This window comes from Cryptotermes secundus, unplaced genomic scaffold (assembly GCF_002891405.2).
Source record: "Cryptotermes secundus unplaced genomic scaffold, Csec_1.0 scaffold631, whole genome shotgun sequence".
NCBI lineage: Eukaryota > Metazoa > Arthropoda > Insecta > Blattodea > Kalotermitidae > Cryptotermes > Cryptotermes secundus.
This window is the reverse complement of record NW_019742970.1, coordinates 96,496-113,533: the sequence shown is the minus strand read 5'-3', so window position 1 is coordinate 113,533 and position 17,038 is coordinate 96,496. Positions and strand designations below refer to the sequence as shown.

The 17,038-nt window shown below is 41.9% G+C and overlaps 1 protein-coding gene across 1 annotated transcript; it reads left to right on the top strand.

Moving 5' to 3' along the window:
- Positions 1-1,945: 1,945 nt before the first annotated feature.
- On the top strand, positions 1,946-16,724 carry LOC111873570 (sideroflexin-3). The gene is made up of 8 exons (XM_023868386.2): positions 1,946-2,318; positions 5,558-5,728; positions 7,685-7,783; positions 9,167-9,242; positions 11,942-12,027; positions 13,529-13,656; positions 14,722-14,906; positions 16,516-16,724. The coding sequence occupies exons 1-8, from the start codon at positions 2,146-2,148 to the stop codon at positions 16,573-16,575; spliced, it is 978 nt and encodes a 325-aa protein (XP_023724154.1). The 5' UTR covers positions 1,946-2,145; the 3' UTR covers positions 16,576-16,724.
- Positions 16,725-17,038: the final 314 nt, after the last annotated feature.

Here is a 17,038-nt window from a genome sequence, read left to right as displayed (position 1 = left end):
GGGACTCGAACTCTGACCCCTCGGTCGTCCAGCCTATAGCCAATCGCTATACCGACTACGCTATTGCGGCTCCTACCTAGTAAGTTACGTTTTTCAATGTCAACCTCACACTCAAAAGGACTAGGATCAGGTAGAAATGATTCAGCTAACTGTATTTCCCCTCTGTGTAACCAACCTCATGCACATTCAAGAGCTGTGAGAAGTAATTTTCCATCTATTCAAAACATTGTGGAAACCTGCAAGCAATCACCCATCTCATTTTTTACTAAGTTAGTGTAGGCTGCTAACCATTCTAAAATGCCGTTACACCTCTACGTAATTCTTAGATGTTCTTGTTCTTACGTTGCTGTGTCTATCGTTGCGTGCACAACCAAAGATAGGGATCGCGTAGAAAAAACTATTTTTCTGTTGATATTTAGGGGCCGTTGCATAGTAACGGCCGTTGTACAAATTGTTTGTTTCCTTGAGGTTGCCTAGAAACGCATTTACATGCCACAATATTTTTAAAATTAACTAAACTCAGCTTAGGCTATCTCAGATAGCTATTATCTGCTTAGTTTCTCCTTTGCTGTTCGCGTGTGTACAAACACTGTCTCAGCTACCTGGGAACTGAAGCAGAATGGTTACAAACAATGAATTGGGAATAATTACTTAATTTAATGAATGACTGTGATGCTATTATTTGCGTAGAGGAACACCAGATGATCACGAAAGAACAACCAGTAGAGTCAACCTCTAAAACAGGATTAGCATCTGGTATTTCCAGAATGCGAAGCAGGAATGCGGATACATCAGCAATAAGACAACACTGTCGGCTTTGCTTGCACAGACATCCCTTCGCATTCAATTGTTCCCGTTTGGAGACTTGTACTATTCCTTGCATTACCTATCAGGGGGTAATGCGGGGTGTTGCAATGATCAGGCAAGCACTTCCGGGTGGAAAGACATGGCCATGAATCGCGACATGAAGCTGTTCTCCTCTTTACCAAGTGAGAGCTTTACACTTTTAAACCCAGGATTGAAAGACAAACAGATCGTGAACAGCAAATATTTAAAGAGACAACAAATATGTCACTAATATTTCCTTTTTCCCCGCCTAGAACCTGCAGTAAACAATTTCGAGCAAATAAATAATCATAAACAGTTACATATATTAGGATAGCTCAATCACTAACTTGACTGGCTACGGGATGGGCCATGGTGGTTCGAGTCTCACCATCAACATGAATTTTCCTCGCCTAACAGACCAGCTCAGGGACTGTTTTCATTTCTCATTCATATTGTTTAGATGATAGGAATGTGTGGATCCTTACCTCCAAGTGCCCTGTACACTACAACATGGTGTTATACTACAGCTATAATACTGAAATTCATTCGGTTGCTCAATCATCTTTATCACCCTGTGACGTGTGAGAGCTCGATTTATCATGACCAAGAGAACAACAATGGCTTGTAATCCGGCAGTTTACAGACGTATCGAAAAACAACTGCTTCCTTCCACAAGGTAGAAGGGTAGCACTTTCCAAAGCAGGCATTCCCCTTACAAAACTCAGATCTGGGTCAAATAACAGTACAACGAGACAAAGATATAAGACTCCCCAAACTTGCAAATATTTATTTCATAAGTTGGCAATGGTACTTTCACTGAAGTCTGTTCCATAAAACTTGACAGCACGAATGAAGAGTGCAATAATATATTATGTACCATTCTCTGTACATCACCACATTAACACAAAGAAAGAAAATGGTCCGAAATCGAATTATTTTAAAAATATATAAATCTGCCTCGCATCGTCTCTTCTTAAAAAATAAATTAATTACTAAAAAACATGTGTTGTATCTCTTGGTAGGAGCGGTACGAACGCGACCAGTTTGTTTCGTTGGTTGCCACTACAACTAAGTTTCTACTTATATGGAACAAGGACAGCCTATTAAATCTCCGATATGATTAGCGTTATGTGGTTACAATGAAAAAGAAACGAACAGAAGGACGCTGATAAAGATGAAGACGGAATGGTGATTACAATTTCAAATGAGTGATAATCTGTTTCCACACGCTTTGTGGCTTCGCAGGAGTATGGAGGGGAGCATTGATTCACTAGAAGCTGGGTTATCGAACAGAGCGCAGCCATTCGCCAGCAGAATATGGACAGTAGCACACCAGTCCCACGTCTCAAAGTGAATATCGACAAACCAAGATGGGACCAGAGCACGTACTGGGGGCGAGTGAAGTATTTCTTCTCTATCACAAACCCACTAAACATATTAGCCACAGAAAAAGAGCTGGAGAAATCGAGGAGCATTGTCCAAACATACAGGTCTGTAAAAAAAAAAATAGTATTTTAAAAATTGGTAGTTGCTCAGCTGGTTAAAAATTCCTTCCTCTTACGGAATCATAAATGTCGTTTCTTGTTATAAAAAAACCTGCCACAGGCACTATCCTGAACCAGTCCAGTTCAAAAACCCATCCTCTTTCTAAAAGACTCGTTATAATATCATCTTCCCATCCATAAAACCTCTACCCTTGAGATCCCCAACCAAAATTTTGTTTTAGCCTTCTCATTTATCCATTCCATTATGTGTTTCAACCATCACATTTTCCTACATTTAATCACCCTAACAATATTAAGGTTCACTCAGCTGCTCACATCAGGATCTTACGTAATCCATCCACATTTTACCGCGTATTTTCTTGCAGATTTGATTTTAGAGCTATCCTCTCATCAACGTCCAAGTATCCAAAGTGGTTCTACCCTTCAGGGTTTCCGACCAAAATGTTCTACACATTTCTCATTTCCCTTAGCAGTACTACGCGTGCTGCAATTTCATCCTCCTTAATTCGATAGCCCTAATACTTTTTGGTGGACTGCACAAATTATGAAACTCCTCCCTCGATGTGCATTTGTTTCCGCAATTCTTTTATTATATGTAACGTTGAACAAACCACCGTCATCAAAAATTTTTTCTTCGTTTGTGTGAGAGAAAAAAGTAATATTTTTATTAAATTACATAGGCAGAAATTTAAGTTGATTTCAACTGCGAAATCGCTAAAACACGCAAAAAAATAGGTAAAATTACAGTTCATTTATAAAAAAATCAGTTTTTTTCCTTCTGAGATATGAGACAAGTATACAGTATTCTGAACAAGTTTGCAGCAAGAATTTCCAGAATTTAGTTACCTCTCAACTTCTTCATAAATATAATTTTGATCCGTTTCTGGCAATTCTGATAAAATGATATTATTTTCGGAAGTAAGTATGACGTATAATCAACGCTGCATTACGAGAAAGTGGTAACACATTTAAACATATCAGATTTTATCCCTCGCATCTCTAAAATAAAACAAAGGTGAGAGATCTTCATGCTCATTCACGTTAACCGAAATAAATAGATAAGAGTCCTTTATGTTAAAGTCACTGTAACAGGTAAGGCGTCACAGTCAGCACGAGTTACGCCTGAGCTTCAAGATTAAGGCTCGCCACAAAACAAGGCTATCGAGTTGTTCAGAACTGGGTACAAGTTTCATGCCATAAACAAGTTTACATTCTGACAGGAATTCGGAGCCGGACAAGCCCAATATACACGTGTATATAATTTTCAAGGACAAAGGAAATACAACGTCTATTTGAATCATGCTGAGTCTCTTTGGAAGATTTTTCAAGTGTTTGCAACCCTGCAGACCGCCTAACTAATTCGCCCCATCCATATATAAGTCACTAGGCGTGAAACAACTTGGGAACCGCTGAATGTATTTTTATAAATTTACCATTGGTAATTTTAATAAAATTTTTACGCACTCCAATTTTGGACTTGATTATAATTAAAACAGTTCCTGCATAGAGCCAATTACATTACATTTCTATGAGAATCTTGAGCGTAACTGATTGGATGAAATATTTTTTGACTGAAAGGTATACAGGAAAATAAAACATGCATTTAATGCCAATTGCGCCCTTTTCCTAATTGTTATGATTTTCGAGACAATTAAATAATATCATTAATCGTACATACAACAATCGACAATGTTCCTCCGAACATATGGGAAAATAGCAGAAAAATAAGAAAATTGTTTGCGAGCATACACGAAGGTTTAGAATGTCTCTCATTGTTGACAGTAAATAAACGAACCGTTCTCTCACATTAGTTTATAAGCCTGCTTCCATATAAATACATCAATCTAAAATATAACTGTGACATCGAAGTGTCTTATTCACTATCACATTAAATCACACTATCCAAAAATATATTCTTCAATTGTTTCAGGAAAAGATCACAACTGAAGAAATAAATAAAACATTTCATTGATTATATTTTCCATGGTTTCATATGTGCTGTGTTTGTTACGTAAAAGTGGAAAAATTCATTTAAAGTATTTACATTTATCTGTGGTTCTGCTTGAAGTACTCGGCGACACGCTGTCTGCATGGCAACGTGAAAGACATTCATGAACTCAAAATCTAGGACTAGTAAAACAAAGAAGGTTATAATTTAATTTTCTAACTTGTTCACAAAAGAGCAACCTTTCATTGTTTCGAAGCAGGCCTGTAGCAATTGTAGATTCCGATCTCTTCTTCTTTATTGACTATCCTCATTGGTTCGTGTTTTGTTTAGTTTAGTTAGTTTAATCTATGAACTTTAAAATACTAAAACTATATTTATCCTATATTTAGGAGTAAATTTGTCACGACTGGGCCCTAGTCTTATAAACAAGAATTTATCGGGCTGCAGTCTGACAAAGTTGAGAACCACTGGTCTAGACAGACAAACGTCTTGTAAGCGTTATCATTGCCATTACGCAACATGTTAACGAACTGCACAGCTTTTAACATCTTCCAGGAAGATGAGTTCTGTAGCTGGTCACTGAAAGGGGAGCAGATATCTGTTCAGTGTATCGTATTCATTCTATGGATACAGATACTCCTATGCATGATAGGGAAATGTGAAGTGTAGTGTACTACTCAAAGCAGTCTACCACTGATTGTTTGAGCGTCTTCTTAATGGGCGACAGCGTTCCCTATCGAACTGGACTCACCATTCTGTAATATGGAGGACTGGAGAGGAATACAAGAAAAGGCAAGGAAGCTTGCATACACCAAATGATGGGGCTCCCACGAAATTCTCAACGGGTGCTACACTAATACGGGTATAAATATGTGACTCTCCACTTTTGAACATATCCAGCAAGTCAAGAAAAATAAACCTGGAATAAATTCCCTAACAAATGCTGGATTTTAGGTTCTCACAGCGGTAAAAAGAATGAGTACTAACCTTCGGGATATAACGTCCTTCAGTCCATATAATTTCACCAAGGACTCACACAAACATATTTCTTCAGTTTTCAGGACCGACGAATAATCCGAGAAAGGATCCCGCACAAAGCAACCAGAATGTTCTCTTGCTACTTGTTTCTTACTATTTGCAAGGCTTCCTCTTCCTCCCTGAAGATGGAGGCAGTATGTTCCTCCGAAAAGGTTTTTAGACAAGTGGTTCTGAACTGAATGGTACAGTGCACTTGGTAAATATCAGATAATTGATTTAATGGGCTTGACGTTGTTAGGTCTGGAGGTGACGTCGGCACCCTGACGGAGGAAGAGCTATGGAAGGCGAAAGAACTGTATGACTCGGCATATCACCCTGACACAGGCGAGAAGATGACGCTTATTGGGCGCATGTCCAGCCAGGTGCCCATGAACATGACCATCACAGGCTTCATGATGACCTTCTACAAGTGAGTAGCTATACTGTCCATCCGAAGTAAGTCTGAAGGCATGCAGGCAAACTCTGTGCTCGGCGGGATCGCCGTTATGGCGATTCTGGATCACCTCTTGCGTTGAAAACAAACCCAAGTAACTTCCTAATCTAGGGCATTAGCTGATGGTGATGCACTCTGAATGCAGTTTGAGACACAGCATGACACAGTGTGTCTTGATGAAAACCCAGGAAAGAAGAGGCAGATCAAAGAATAAATAAACAAATTAATAAATCATGTGCATAATGTATGAAATTACTGAATTCATTGTAAAAATAAAGTTGTCCCCACGCTTAATTAAGCACCACGTAACGATGATGCATGAGGGATTGGAGGTATAAATCCACTCAATCTTTTTATGAGTTATATCGTGAGGCTACGTGGCATATAGGATCACAGGGAAGGATGGGAATAGGAAAGAAGCAGTCTGTGCCTAAATCGAAGCACATCCCGACATTTGCCTACAGGACACGAGGGAAGTGACGCGAGACCGCAGAGAGGACACCTGGCGCTCCGACACAGAAACTGACAGAGCCCCTCCGGAATATTACTGTAGAGCATTACCGCTACATCACTGAACCGAACACTGACTCCTTAAGTTGAAAGTATTCAGACACGTTCTTCTATCCCGAGTAATGTAGGGCGATCAGTAAATATAGTCTTAAAGAGCTCAAACGTAAGTTACTAAGCAACTCCCGGAGGAATACTTCTGGAAGCCTTTTCGTTTGAGCGACATGCCAACATGATGGCTGTGCGTTTTTTATTCACATTACTGGAACCGTCATTTGGAAACAGAAGTGTTCGGTTTGAACAAGAGCAGTAGCTCCAGAAGTTTCGTTACGGCGTTCATGTCAGCAGTTGTGTCGGGGGCCATGGAGGTCAGGAGCAATCGAACTCTTATCTCCCGTAGTGACGCGCTGCTGCGTCAGAGACAGGCTTAGGATAACCGCGTCTGTCTGTAACAATTGTATGATCACTGACGAAAACGGGAAAGATATGTTCGGAGATAATCATTATTGGATAACCGCTGAAAGCATGAAATGCAGACAATACAACAAGATTCCATAATGTTACTAATGCATGACGCAAAATTACTATCAGAGTCCTTTCTGATCTATTAAGTGTCCTTGAAAGTGACGATAATAAAATGTAAATTATTGAGGGCCTCACATTTCGAAATAGATTCAAAGTGTTACACGTATAGCTAAGTCAATGGGTTTAAGGAAACACACCTCTATAAAAGATTAACACCGTTGAAAATCGGATATGGATGGAAATTGCTTGTGGAAGTCATCTGGGTAGAATGTTGAGAATATTTGTGAAATAATTCATGGGTTACATTCAAAATTGCATTTACAGCAATATGTAAGCCAAGCCGCGCCATAGCTCAAGCAGTTAGTCGCTGGGTTCCCACAGCGGAGTCCTGGGTTCGAGCAGGGGTCTCTTCATGTGGGATATGTGGTGGACAAAGTGGCGTTGGGGCAGGTTTTCTCCGAGTACTTCGGTTTCTCCTGCCAATCTTCATTCCACCAATTGCTTCACAATCACCCTCATCTCTCATCTGGGGCTGGTACACTAGGCCAGAAGTGGCAGCAGTACAAAGTGGACTCAGTCCCACCCCTGCAATATGTAAGCCAGGCTTTATTACTGCAGCTGAACTAGGCTTAAGAATGTAGGGGGCTAAACGGCAATTTTCAGTGAAAATCTGGCATATCGAATTTTAAGATAATCCGTCCAACGCTTTAGGTACTGATACTTGGTCACAGACAGACTGACCGGCGGACGGAGTTCTTCATTTGCTTTGTAAAGAACATTTAGTCTAGAAAACAAATTTCCTTTGAAACATGTATGATGGACTAACACGTCTATGATAACGGCTGTAGTTGTGATGCTACAGTACACAGTCACGTGTTGCAATTATTCTTCTTTTTCAAGGACAACGCCAAGTGTTGTTTTCTGGCAGTGGGTAAACCAGTCTTTCAATGCTATTGTCAACTTCACGAATAGAAGTGGAGACTCTCCCGTGACGAATGTGTAAGTTATCTGTTGTATTTACATTAACTACAGAACCAAGAAGTAATGAATCATACACGTCATGCATGTGAAGGGACAATCAATTTATCCGAGGGAGAGTCAGTAAATAGGTCACAAATGGAAGTAAAACGGTTCTTATATAAGTAAGAAGTTTCATGTGTCTATTATAAGATAGCATTACAGTCCAACTTTATTACAATCTTGGTACTAGAAGCGCATTCGAGTGTTCAGAGTCTCGTTTCAGTAGTCAAAATGGCGACCGAGCTAGAGGATTAAACTGCCGAAAAGCAGCGTCATGTTGTGTGTTTTCTGTGGGCAGGAGAACTCAACGCGAAAGATATTCACAAAGAAATGTTTCCTGTTTACGGTGGGAAGTGTTTGTCGGGTAAAGAAATTCACAACTGAGTCGCTAAGTTCTCTCACAAATGTTCGAAAGTCGCAGATGATGCCCGACAAGGTCGCCCTGCTGAGATTTCGAAAGACGCGACTGTGCAGCGGGCGGAAGAGTTGATTCTAGTAGCAATTCCTCTACTATTTTATTTTTCCCTCTTCTTGGTGCCGATCCATCTATGTTGTCTCTTCACTTACGAATTTGGGTAACGCTGCAGATGTTTCGGAGGAATTTGTTACTTCCATCGTCATGATCGACGTAGGTTAGGTGCTTGGGGTGTATTATCGGTTTTGGTCCAACAGGCCTACGGGCAGAAAGTAGGGGACAGGCGCTCCTTTCGCACCAGTATGGACAGGCAGTATTTTCCGAATGGTATTTTCAGTGATTCCAAGAGCTTCCATTTGTGACCGCTTAGGAACACAAGCTGCTGATGTTTATGTGGTGATTTTTGTGGCCACGAAATAGGACGTTTAGTAATTTCTCCATGTTTTGGAATTGTAAACCAAAAGTAGGCATATCCGATTAAAACATAAGAGGAAACCCCTTATGGCCCCAACCGGTCATCAGAGCCCAACGTTTCTAGCGTGGGTCTGTTTGACCAGTATCCTGCATACTGTACTCGAGCACAGTCCACCTTCCTTCATTCCTGAAAGCGGAAGCAGCACGCACCTCCGAAATTTGGGCTGTGACACAGCACAAATTTACACGTTGCGAAGACACAATGGACTTCGATAATGGACTACACTGAAAGCCTACAACCAGTAATTGTATTTTATCCTCAATACATTTTCTCCTGCTTTCTTTATGCCTTCCCTTCCATTTCCCCACAAGTTAGGAAACTTGGTATGAAAGACTATTATTGAGCTTACTACACCTTCAAAAGTTTACTTTAATCCTTAACTGAGAAACGCCTTTGCTCGAGATGCACGTGCAAATATTAGTAACTACACTGAACTAAGCCATGTGACAACAGACAACACTTCTGTTGACAGGCAACTTGGAACTTCGTATGTCCTGGCCACTGGAGGCGCCCTGGCAACCGCTCTGGGCTTGAACAGTCTCGTCAAGGTCAGTGTGCTGGTAATTAGCGAAGAAGCAGTTAATTAAACTATTTGCCATGAAACTTCTCACCTTCACGGTCGTTGCCGGGGAGCGTCTTACTGTGAGATGATCAGTAATCCTTGGAAAATCGCTTTAACTTAGAACCTGATTACAAAGTTTCTGAAGGCGAATGGTGTATATACACAGCATACGTCAACACTAAAACCACGGTATTTTGCCCGCGCCTTGCCTTTTAGCATTCAACAAATGAAGGACATTAATTTTCCTAATCAGAACTACTGATTGGTTTATTATAATGAAGAGAACATGTGTATTACACGAACTATGAATTTTTCTTCCCCCTGTTTCACACCAGAATTAATCTGTAATTATAGATTTTACTGAGTCAGTAGGACTCCTTGGACGGGGATCAGCCCTGTTACGAGGCAGGTACCTACACAAAGAAAAGCAAACACGGAAGAGTCGCGGAGAGACATACCTTGAGTAGGATTCGAACACACGATCCCAGTATTTGAGTAGACGTAGTCATTTTATGTCTTAGGGTGGCCGCACACATACTGCGTCAAGACAAGCATCAAGACATGAGACAAAGTACGCAGTCTTTCTTCATTCGTGATTCGTGAGCACGAAGCTGATGTAACCATCATGACTCAGACCGGTGTGCGGCGGTTTTCATATTCTCATTCGTTTCAACTGTCCTACTTTCTTTGTGTCATGTCGCAGACATCGTGTCTTGACGCATGCTGGTGTGCGGCCTACCAGAGGCCGAGCGGCCAATGTGATCGGCGATGGAGGAACTGAATATTTAAAAATTATTCAGAAGAAATTTGTGCTTTAAAAGAATAAATAGTTCTATGTTCTGGGATATAATGCAGTGTCGTCCGTTGAAACTAAATTGACGTTTCGGAGGAACATGTCGCCTCCACTTTCAGGGCCGAAGAATAAAATTGAAGAACAGTACAGTTAAAATAACAGAATGTGGGAATGTGGACTGTATTCAAAAGACCCAGGAGAGGGTCCAGTGGCGGGATATTCTTCCTGTTTCGTAAGAGAGTGGGGGAACGCGGCAGTGTAGTGGTTGAGGCACTATGCTACAAGCCGGAAGGTCGCGGGTTCAAATCCCGATGATGTCATTGGGTTTTTAAGTTGATCTAATCCTTCCAGCTGCAATAGGCCCTGGGGTCGACTCAGCCTCTAACAGAAATGAGTACCAGAAATTAACTAAATAATTTTCCTGGGGAGTAAAGCGTGGCCGGCGCGTAAGGCTGACAACCTTACCGCCATTTTTGAGCCGATTTTCTAGATAATGTGGGAACCTCAACATCTCACAACCCTATGGGACTTCACGGCCTCTTATAGGGATAGTTTTATTTTTTTTTTTTTTAATTTTACTTCGTAAGAGAGTAAGAATGGAGAGACGAGAAATTCCCAGGGTCTCCATAGATGAACTTGCCCAGTCAAGTTAGTTACTGAGTCTCTGCTTTCCGGTTTCCAGATGGTCAATTGTGAAGTTGCTGTTGACTGACAAATGAACTGATTACCATAAGCACATAAACTCTCTGACCGCATGTTATGTACATGTTCGCTCCCTTGGAAGTGTGTCATGTGGAAAGCATGTTATTCTGAAGCCTTAGTGAAGGACAGATTTAAACTCCTATCGTGCAAGACATAATTGTCTGACACGATTAATGTGATAGTCTCATCCCCAAGCGTCATAAACACTTCTTCTTCCGCCTGTTCCTCTCTACCTTTGTTCATATTGCCAAGATTTATGTGTGTGACTATAGACGGGGTTTGAATAGAAGATTGGATTTATTGCGCTTATATCACACGACTCGGAGTTTGAAGTTATTACAGCGTCATCACTAATATCCGTAGTCACAGTTCACCTTAGAAACCGCTACGAGAAGCCAGCCTGCCTTGTCTTCACCAGCGGTTCCCTGCCAACGGCTTCTAACAGTGGAGTTTATTCAGCTTCCCGTGCTAAGATCCTTCCTTCGCCGACTCCGGTTCAGAACTGCCTGTCAGCTATTCCCTCAACTGAACTGAATCGTCATCTCATCTCAGGCAACCTCACAGAGCCCAACTGCACTCAGCACTCAACACTCACCAACAAGACCGTCCCAATTATCTCCCTTATAACTACTTTGCATGACAGAACAGAAAACACAATTTTCAATAATAACACTATTGTTGCTTGCGTGCGCATTGCGTCGGAACGTGTCTACCCAGTCGTTGTCTCCTCTTGTTCCTATATTCCGGCCTTCAGGCGTCATGTCACAATACCATTCTCCTTCTTCTCTATATATATGCTTTTCCAAAATAATATAGATCTTTTCTTTCATTATTATGATCATCTCATCCACCACACAAAGCAAGATGGCTGCAGAGGTAACGCTTCGGTTTTCTACTCAGGTACTCGGTTGGAATCTGTCGGGATACCAGGTATGGTTTCCCTTAATTGCACCGTCTCAATTCCTGAATAGTACCCTAAGATAAGCTAGGACCGCTTCCTCCTACATGGTTTTCCTTTCATTATTCACCCAACAGCATACCACTTGACGCCAAACAATCTCAGTTACAGAGACCATCGTAAACTAACGCCTCCCCACCCTAGACAAATGAGAACTGGAGTGCAGTTCGGCATGTAACACAGTTCCACTAGGCTTTGTAGCCCTGCCTACATGAGACTGTTTTGTTGACAGAAAGCTCCGCCACTGATCGGCAGGTGGGTCCCGTTCGCAGCCGTAGCTGCTGCCAACTGCATCAACATTCCACTGATGAGGCTCAGGTGCGTGCCAGGAGCTTGGGAAATTTGCATCCCACACAAGGGATCGCCTTGAGGACTGCGAGGAACAGTCAGTGGAAGCAACACTCAGAAGAAACTCACAGCCGTAGAGTGTTTGTGAACAGAGACGTCACAACAAAAGCTGTGCGACTATGGACGTTGACGTCCATAACCGTCACAAATTTGCTACACATAGGAAATAATTAATTAATTAATACCATAATAAGGGGATACATGGTAGCGTAGTTGGTTGCGGAATTATGTTAAAAGCCGGAAAGTCACAGGTTCGAGTCCCGGTGATATTATTGATATTTTAATTGACCTAATAATTCCACCTGCACTATGGCCCTGGGGTCGACTCAGGCTCTAACAGAAATTAGTACCAGGAATCCTCCGGAGGTAAAGAGCGGCCAGGTGGCGCGTAAGTCTGACAGGCTCATCGCCATCTCCGAGATGGGTGTCTAGAAATATGGGAGCCTTGACGTCTCACAAACCTATGGGCCTCCAAAACTTGTTACAGGGATAGCTTTAACTTTTCCATATTACCTATACTTAAACCTATATTTCCCAGTTATTTTCCATTGTGGCCTATTCTCTTATTTTACTGCCTTTCCAGTTCCTGTGTCCGCACAGACATTCCTGATCTGTTGCTCAGAGTCTTGGCCCTCCAGAGTTTTGTTCCTTCATATTTCAATACGTGACTCCAGTCTTCCTCTTTGCTACCTAGGAGGCAACGCCCCTATTCATTGTTCCATTAGGAATAATGCTAAAGCCAGGAAAAAGTGGCTATTTCAATTAAAACTGTCTCACAATTCTAAGGAGAGTAACAAATCGACACGTTTTGTCTAAAGAGTATTGGGTTCTGGGATGTGACACCATGGGCTTCGGTAAGGTACATCGATATTTCGGAGGAAAGTGCTCCTAATTTAAGATCAGAGAATAATCCAAAGCAATCAAAAAGCAAGACGCTCAAAATGTCGTACCATAGAGATATTAATTACTGTGAGAATCTGAATTCCAAAATTTTTGTTTCTCACTTTCGTGGCATATCGTGTAAACTAGAATGTGCACACTAATATAAATAACTTAAAATTTCAAGGTACATACAAACGACGAGTAGCAAAATATTTTGAACAACTTTGATTTGATATTTATTGATTTGCTTATACCTACGTGTATATACGTATGTATTTTTCTCCTTATTTACTTGCAGGAATTTTGTGGTTTCTGTTGCAAGGAGCAGTTCCATCTTCTGGGATACAGCACCGTGTAGCCGGTTGAGACTCAACCTAAGTTTCGGAGGAATATGTTGCTTGAATATGCGACATGTTCCTCCGAAACGGCGGTAGAATTTCATCGGATTGCATAGCGTTATATTGCAGAAGGTGAAATTCTTCATAAACACCGCGTTAAGAAATTCCAACCCTACATCCGTGCAAAAGGTTCTCAAAGTAAGTCCATATTCCGCCATAATGACAGAGACTGACTTGAGGGCATGTTGCAGGGAGATTCAGGAAGGAGTCCCAGTCAGCGACATTAACGGGAACAGGTTGGGTGACTCCAGGATAGCAGCGCAGAGGGGCATCGCTCTTGTCACCTTCAGCAGAATTGGCATGGCCGCTCCAGGGATGGGTGAGTACAATGAACCTCGAACAGGCACTTCAAAGTGGAACAAAACATAACATTACCGTAGTATAAACTACATGTTATGTGTGTTATAACGTGTAAGAGAGCCGTTAGTGCCCTCCTGCCCACCTTTACATGTCATGGAGGAAAATTTCAATAAATATGTCTTAAAGGGATTTCTGTAGTATGTTCTTACACATGAAAATATTTGCATCGAAGATTTGGTCTTTCAATCTAGATTCGATATGGAACACAGAATTCTGAGCCGGGTTGCCATAGCGACTGTCTACACGCTGAACGACCGAGGGGTCGGAGTTCCAGTCTCGGTTGGGTAAGAATTTTCAATTCTCCATGTCGTCAAGACCGGACCTGAGGCCTACACTGTCTGGACGATTTGGAGAAGAGAAAATTCTGACCATAGAGGGATTCGAACTCCGTTCCTTCTGTCGTCCAGCCCGTAGCGAATAAAAAGGTATAACTCTCACATATGTAACACGTGGTATTCTGTGCAAGTCTTTAGCTCTATCCTTTAATAATATTACACGGAGGACTTCAAGCACAGAATGTACTTCTAGTACAGAAACCAGGAATTATTGTCTAGGAGGGTTACTGATTAGGTCTGCATGTCAAGTCTGCGGCCTTTTGCAGTTGTGACTCTGAGATCCTGAAATAAGTTCCGTAGAATATCACTAAATTAAGGAGCTTCTGAAATATTTCGAAGCAGAGAACCCTAATTTGAATTGAGAAACCTGATAAATTGCTCTGAGCTGTTGATATTCTCTTAGAGACCGGACGAGCTCATAACTTGCCTCCATTCCATCAGCTCTTGCCGTCACGTCACGTGATTGCGATAGCTCCATGCATCTCGAAGCAACTGCAAAAGCGTGTAAACCAGCCCATTTCTTTCTCTCCCTGAACTATTTGGCAAATGTACAGGCACTGCATGTGCGCGTGGACTGCCTGGACAGTTTGGCCACCTTGAACCTTGGTCTATGGCAACGTTACGTGACAATGAAAGTAGTGTATGCAGGCTCCACATTCGTACTGTGATGCAATTTTATATTCTCGCAGTCTTGACGCCAATCGTGATGAACGCGTTGGAAAAGCGACGATTCTTGGCACGCTACCCATGGAGCGTGGCCCCTATACAGCTCGCACTGCTGGGCGTGTGCCTTACCTTCGCCACGCCCATGTGCTGTGCCCTCTTCTCGCAGCGGGCCTCCATCCCGGTGTCCAGTCTTGAGCCGGAACTGCAGGTGAGTCAGGGCGAATCCAAATCGTGGCAACAGCAAACGGACGGTAAGGTTATAGTCAGTAAATCGAGTGGGCCACGCCATAGCTCAAGCGGTTAGTCGCTGGCTTCCCTCCGCGGTGGCCCGGTTTCGAGCCCGGGTCTGGTCAAGTGGGATTTGTGGTGGAAAAAGTGGCGCTGGGGCAGGTTTACTACGAGTACTTCGGTCCCCCTGCCAGTCTTCATTCTACCAATTGCTCCATCATCATAACCACCCGGAGCAGATATAATAGGCCAATCAGTGGCCGACGTGCAGAGTGGAGTCAGCTGAACTCCATCCCCCATTACTGGAATTTTTATGTAAATCAAGTACACGTGACACTCGAGTCGTGTCTAAGTCGTACACGGGCTATGAAACCCAAAACGAATTTGAAGCTTTACTCAAGTCTTTAACGTGTCTACTCATCTGACATACACTAAATACAACTTTCATATTCTAATTAAATTTGTAATTCAATAGAAATAATTAATTTAAATTATTAAATTATAGGTCTTCTACATTGAGGGACTAGGTTCTATGACATCTCCTATTCAGAATGAATACTTGATTATGAATCTTACCGACAGTCACTAGGACCCCTTGGACGGGGGATAATTCCTGTCGTAGGGCCGCTACGTATGCAGGAGAACACAGGGGAACAAATGCAGAAAGAAGTCCATTCCATGAATGGATTCAAAATAAAGATCCTAGTGTTTGAGGGGCCGATTATATTTCATGCCTTCGACCGCGTGGCCCAAAATACTGTTCATTGGAGTAAGTTATCAGGACCATGTAATGTATACGATAACATCCTTCTGTTTATCTGAGATATTTAGAAACTGTGATAAACTGTTGTGTCTGGAATTGCTAACTTAAAATGTTGCAGATATTATTAAAGTAAATCAGATTGAAGTGTGTTTTTTCTTCATATTTTTGTTGTAACTAGATAGTATGTACAAGCTATAAGTCAGAAGTAGCGAAATAATTTAAAATTTGAAACAGAACATGTTGGTTTGATTTAACATCCCTTATAAGCAAAACCTCCGGTTTATGAAACCGAGATTAACGGCCGTGGGGATCCGTTGCGCTGACCACCCGACACCCTCTATCCGCAAAATTTGCCATTAACTATGCCGAAAAACGGCGGTCGCTCGGTCGGTCTAGTTCACTTGCGAATTACAGGTTACGGAGTTTATAAGCAAAATACCAAAATTTATCCCCACCCCGAACTTCTTAATGGCAACACCATGATACTTAACACAAATCCACAACTTCCTACGTAGTTCTGCGGTGAGAAACACTCCAACCTTATGGAATTCCAAACAATTCTTTCATTTTCTGGCTTTTAACTGAGAAGTTCCTGGTTCATGGCCGGGTGACTCAGTGTCAGACGGTGATCGATGTGCTACTGAGGCATGATTGTCCTGCGGGTTTCATGTTTCGTCCTCTCGTAACCACATGCGCGGCATCATGCTTGTCTGAGAGAAAGGAAGTTATGTTAGAAGTCTTCCAGCAAGAGATTCTCGATAGAAAAGCGAAAACTTTTGAATGATGTATGCATCCAATTGAACCTGGCCATTACTTTCTCTTCCAGGAGGAAATAAAGAAGATTGTTAACCCACCTACAGTGGTATATTACAACAAGGGTCTCTAAGTGCTTCGTCGTCCAGGAATCCGACCTCAGGAAGTGAAACTGACAATAAACGTTGTATACGAACCGCTCCCAAAACACAGTGGCAAAGGATTCGCAGCTAGAGGACGTGACGCATGGACAGAGGAACGGTCATTATTTCCGTCCGGACGGACGCACACCAACTGAGAAAATGAAAACTGGGAAATTTAATTCAGGAGAGGTGCAGAAAGAATTGAAGGGTCCAGTGCAAGAAGAACGAAGTTCTCCTGTAAATAAGTTCTGAGAAACAACGAAAGTCCATGCCTGAGAACTCAATTCGAAACCAAGGCTCCATTTTCAATGTTGACCGTGGAATTAATCACTGGATACACCGTTCTAGTAATAGAACGATTATAAGACGATTTTTTTAAATACTCCATCTTATGAAAATGGGATCGCCGTTATCTCGGGTCCTTAAGAATAAACAAAAATATGATTATGACGA

What these genes read in the sequence shown, in the direction of transcription:
- LOC111873570 (XM_023868386.2), top strand. Translation starts at nt 2,146, where the DNA reads ATGGACAGTAGCACACCAGTCCCACGTCTCAAAGTGAATATCGACAAA. An exon ending in GCTTGAACAGTCTCGTCAAG is followed by an intron (nt 9,243 to 11,941) that starts GTCAGTGTGCTG and finishes TTTTGTTGACAG; the next exon opens with AAAGCTCCGCCACTGATCGG. An exon ending in GTCTTGAGCCGGAACTGCAG is followed by an intron (nt 14,907 to 16,515) that starts GTGAGTCAGGGC and finishes TTTCTCTTCCAG; the next exon opens with GAGGAAATAAAGAAGATTGT.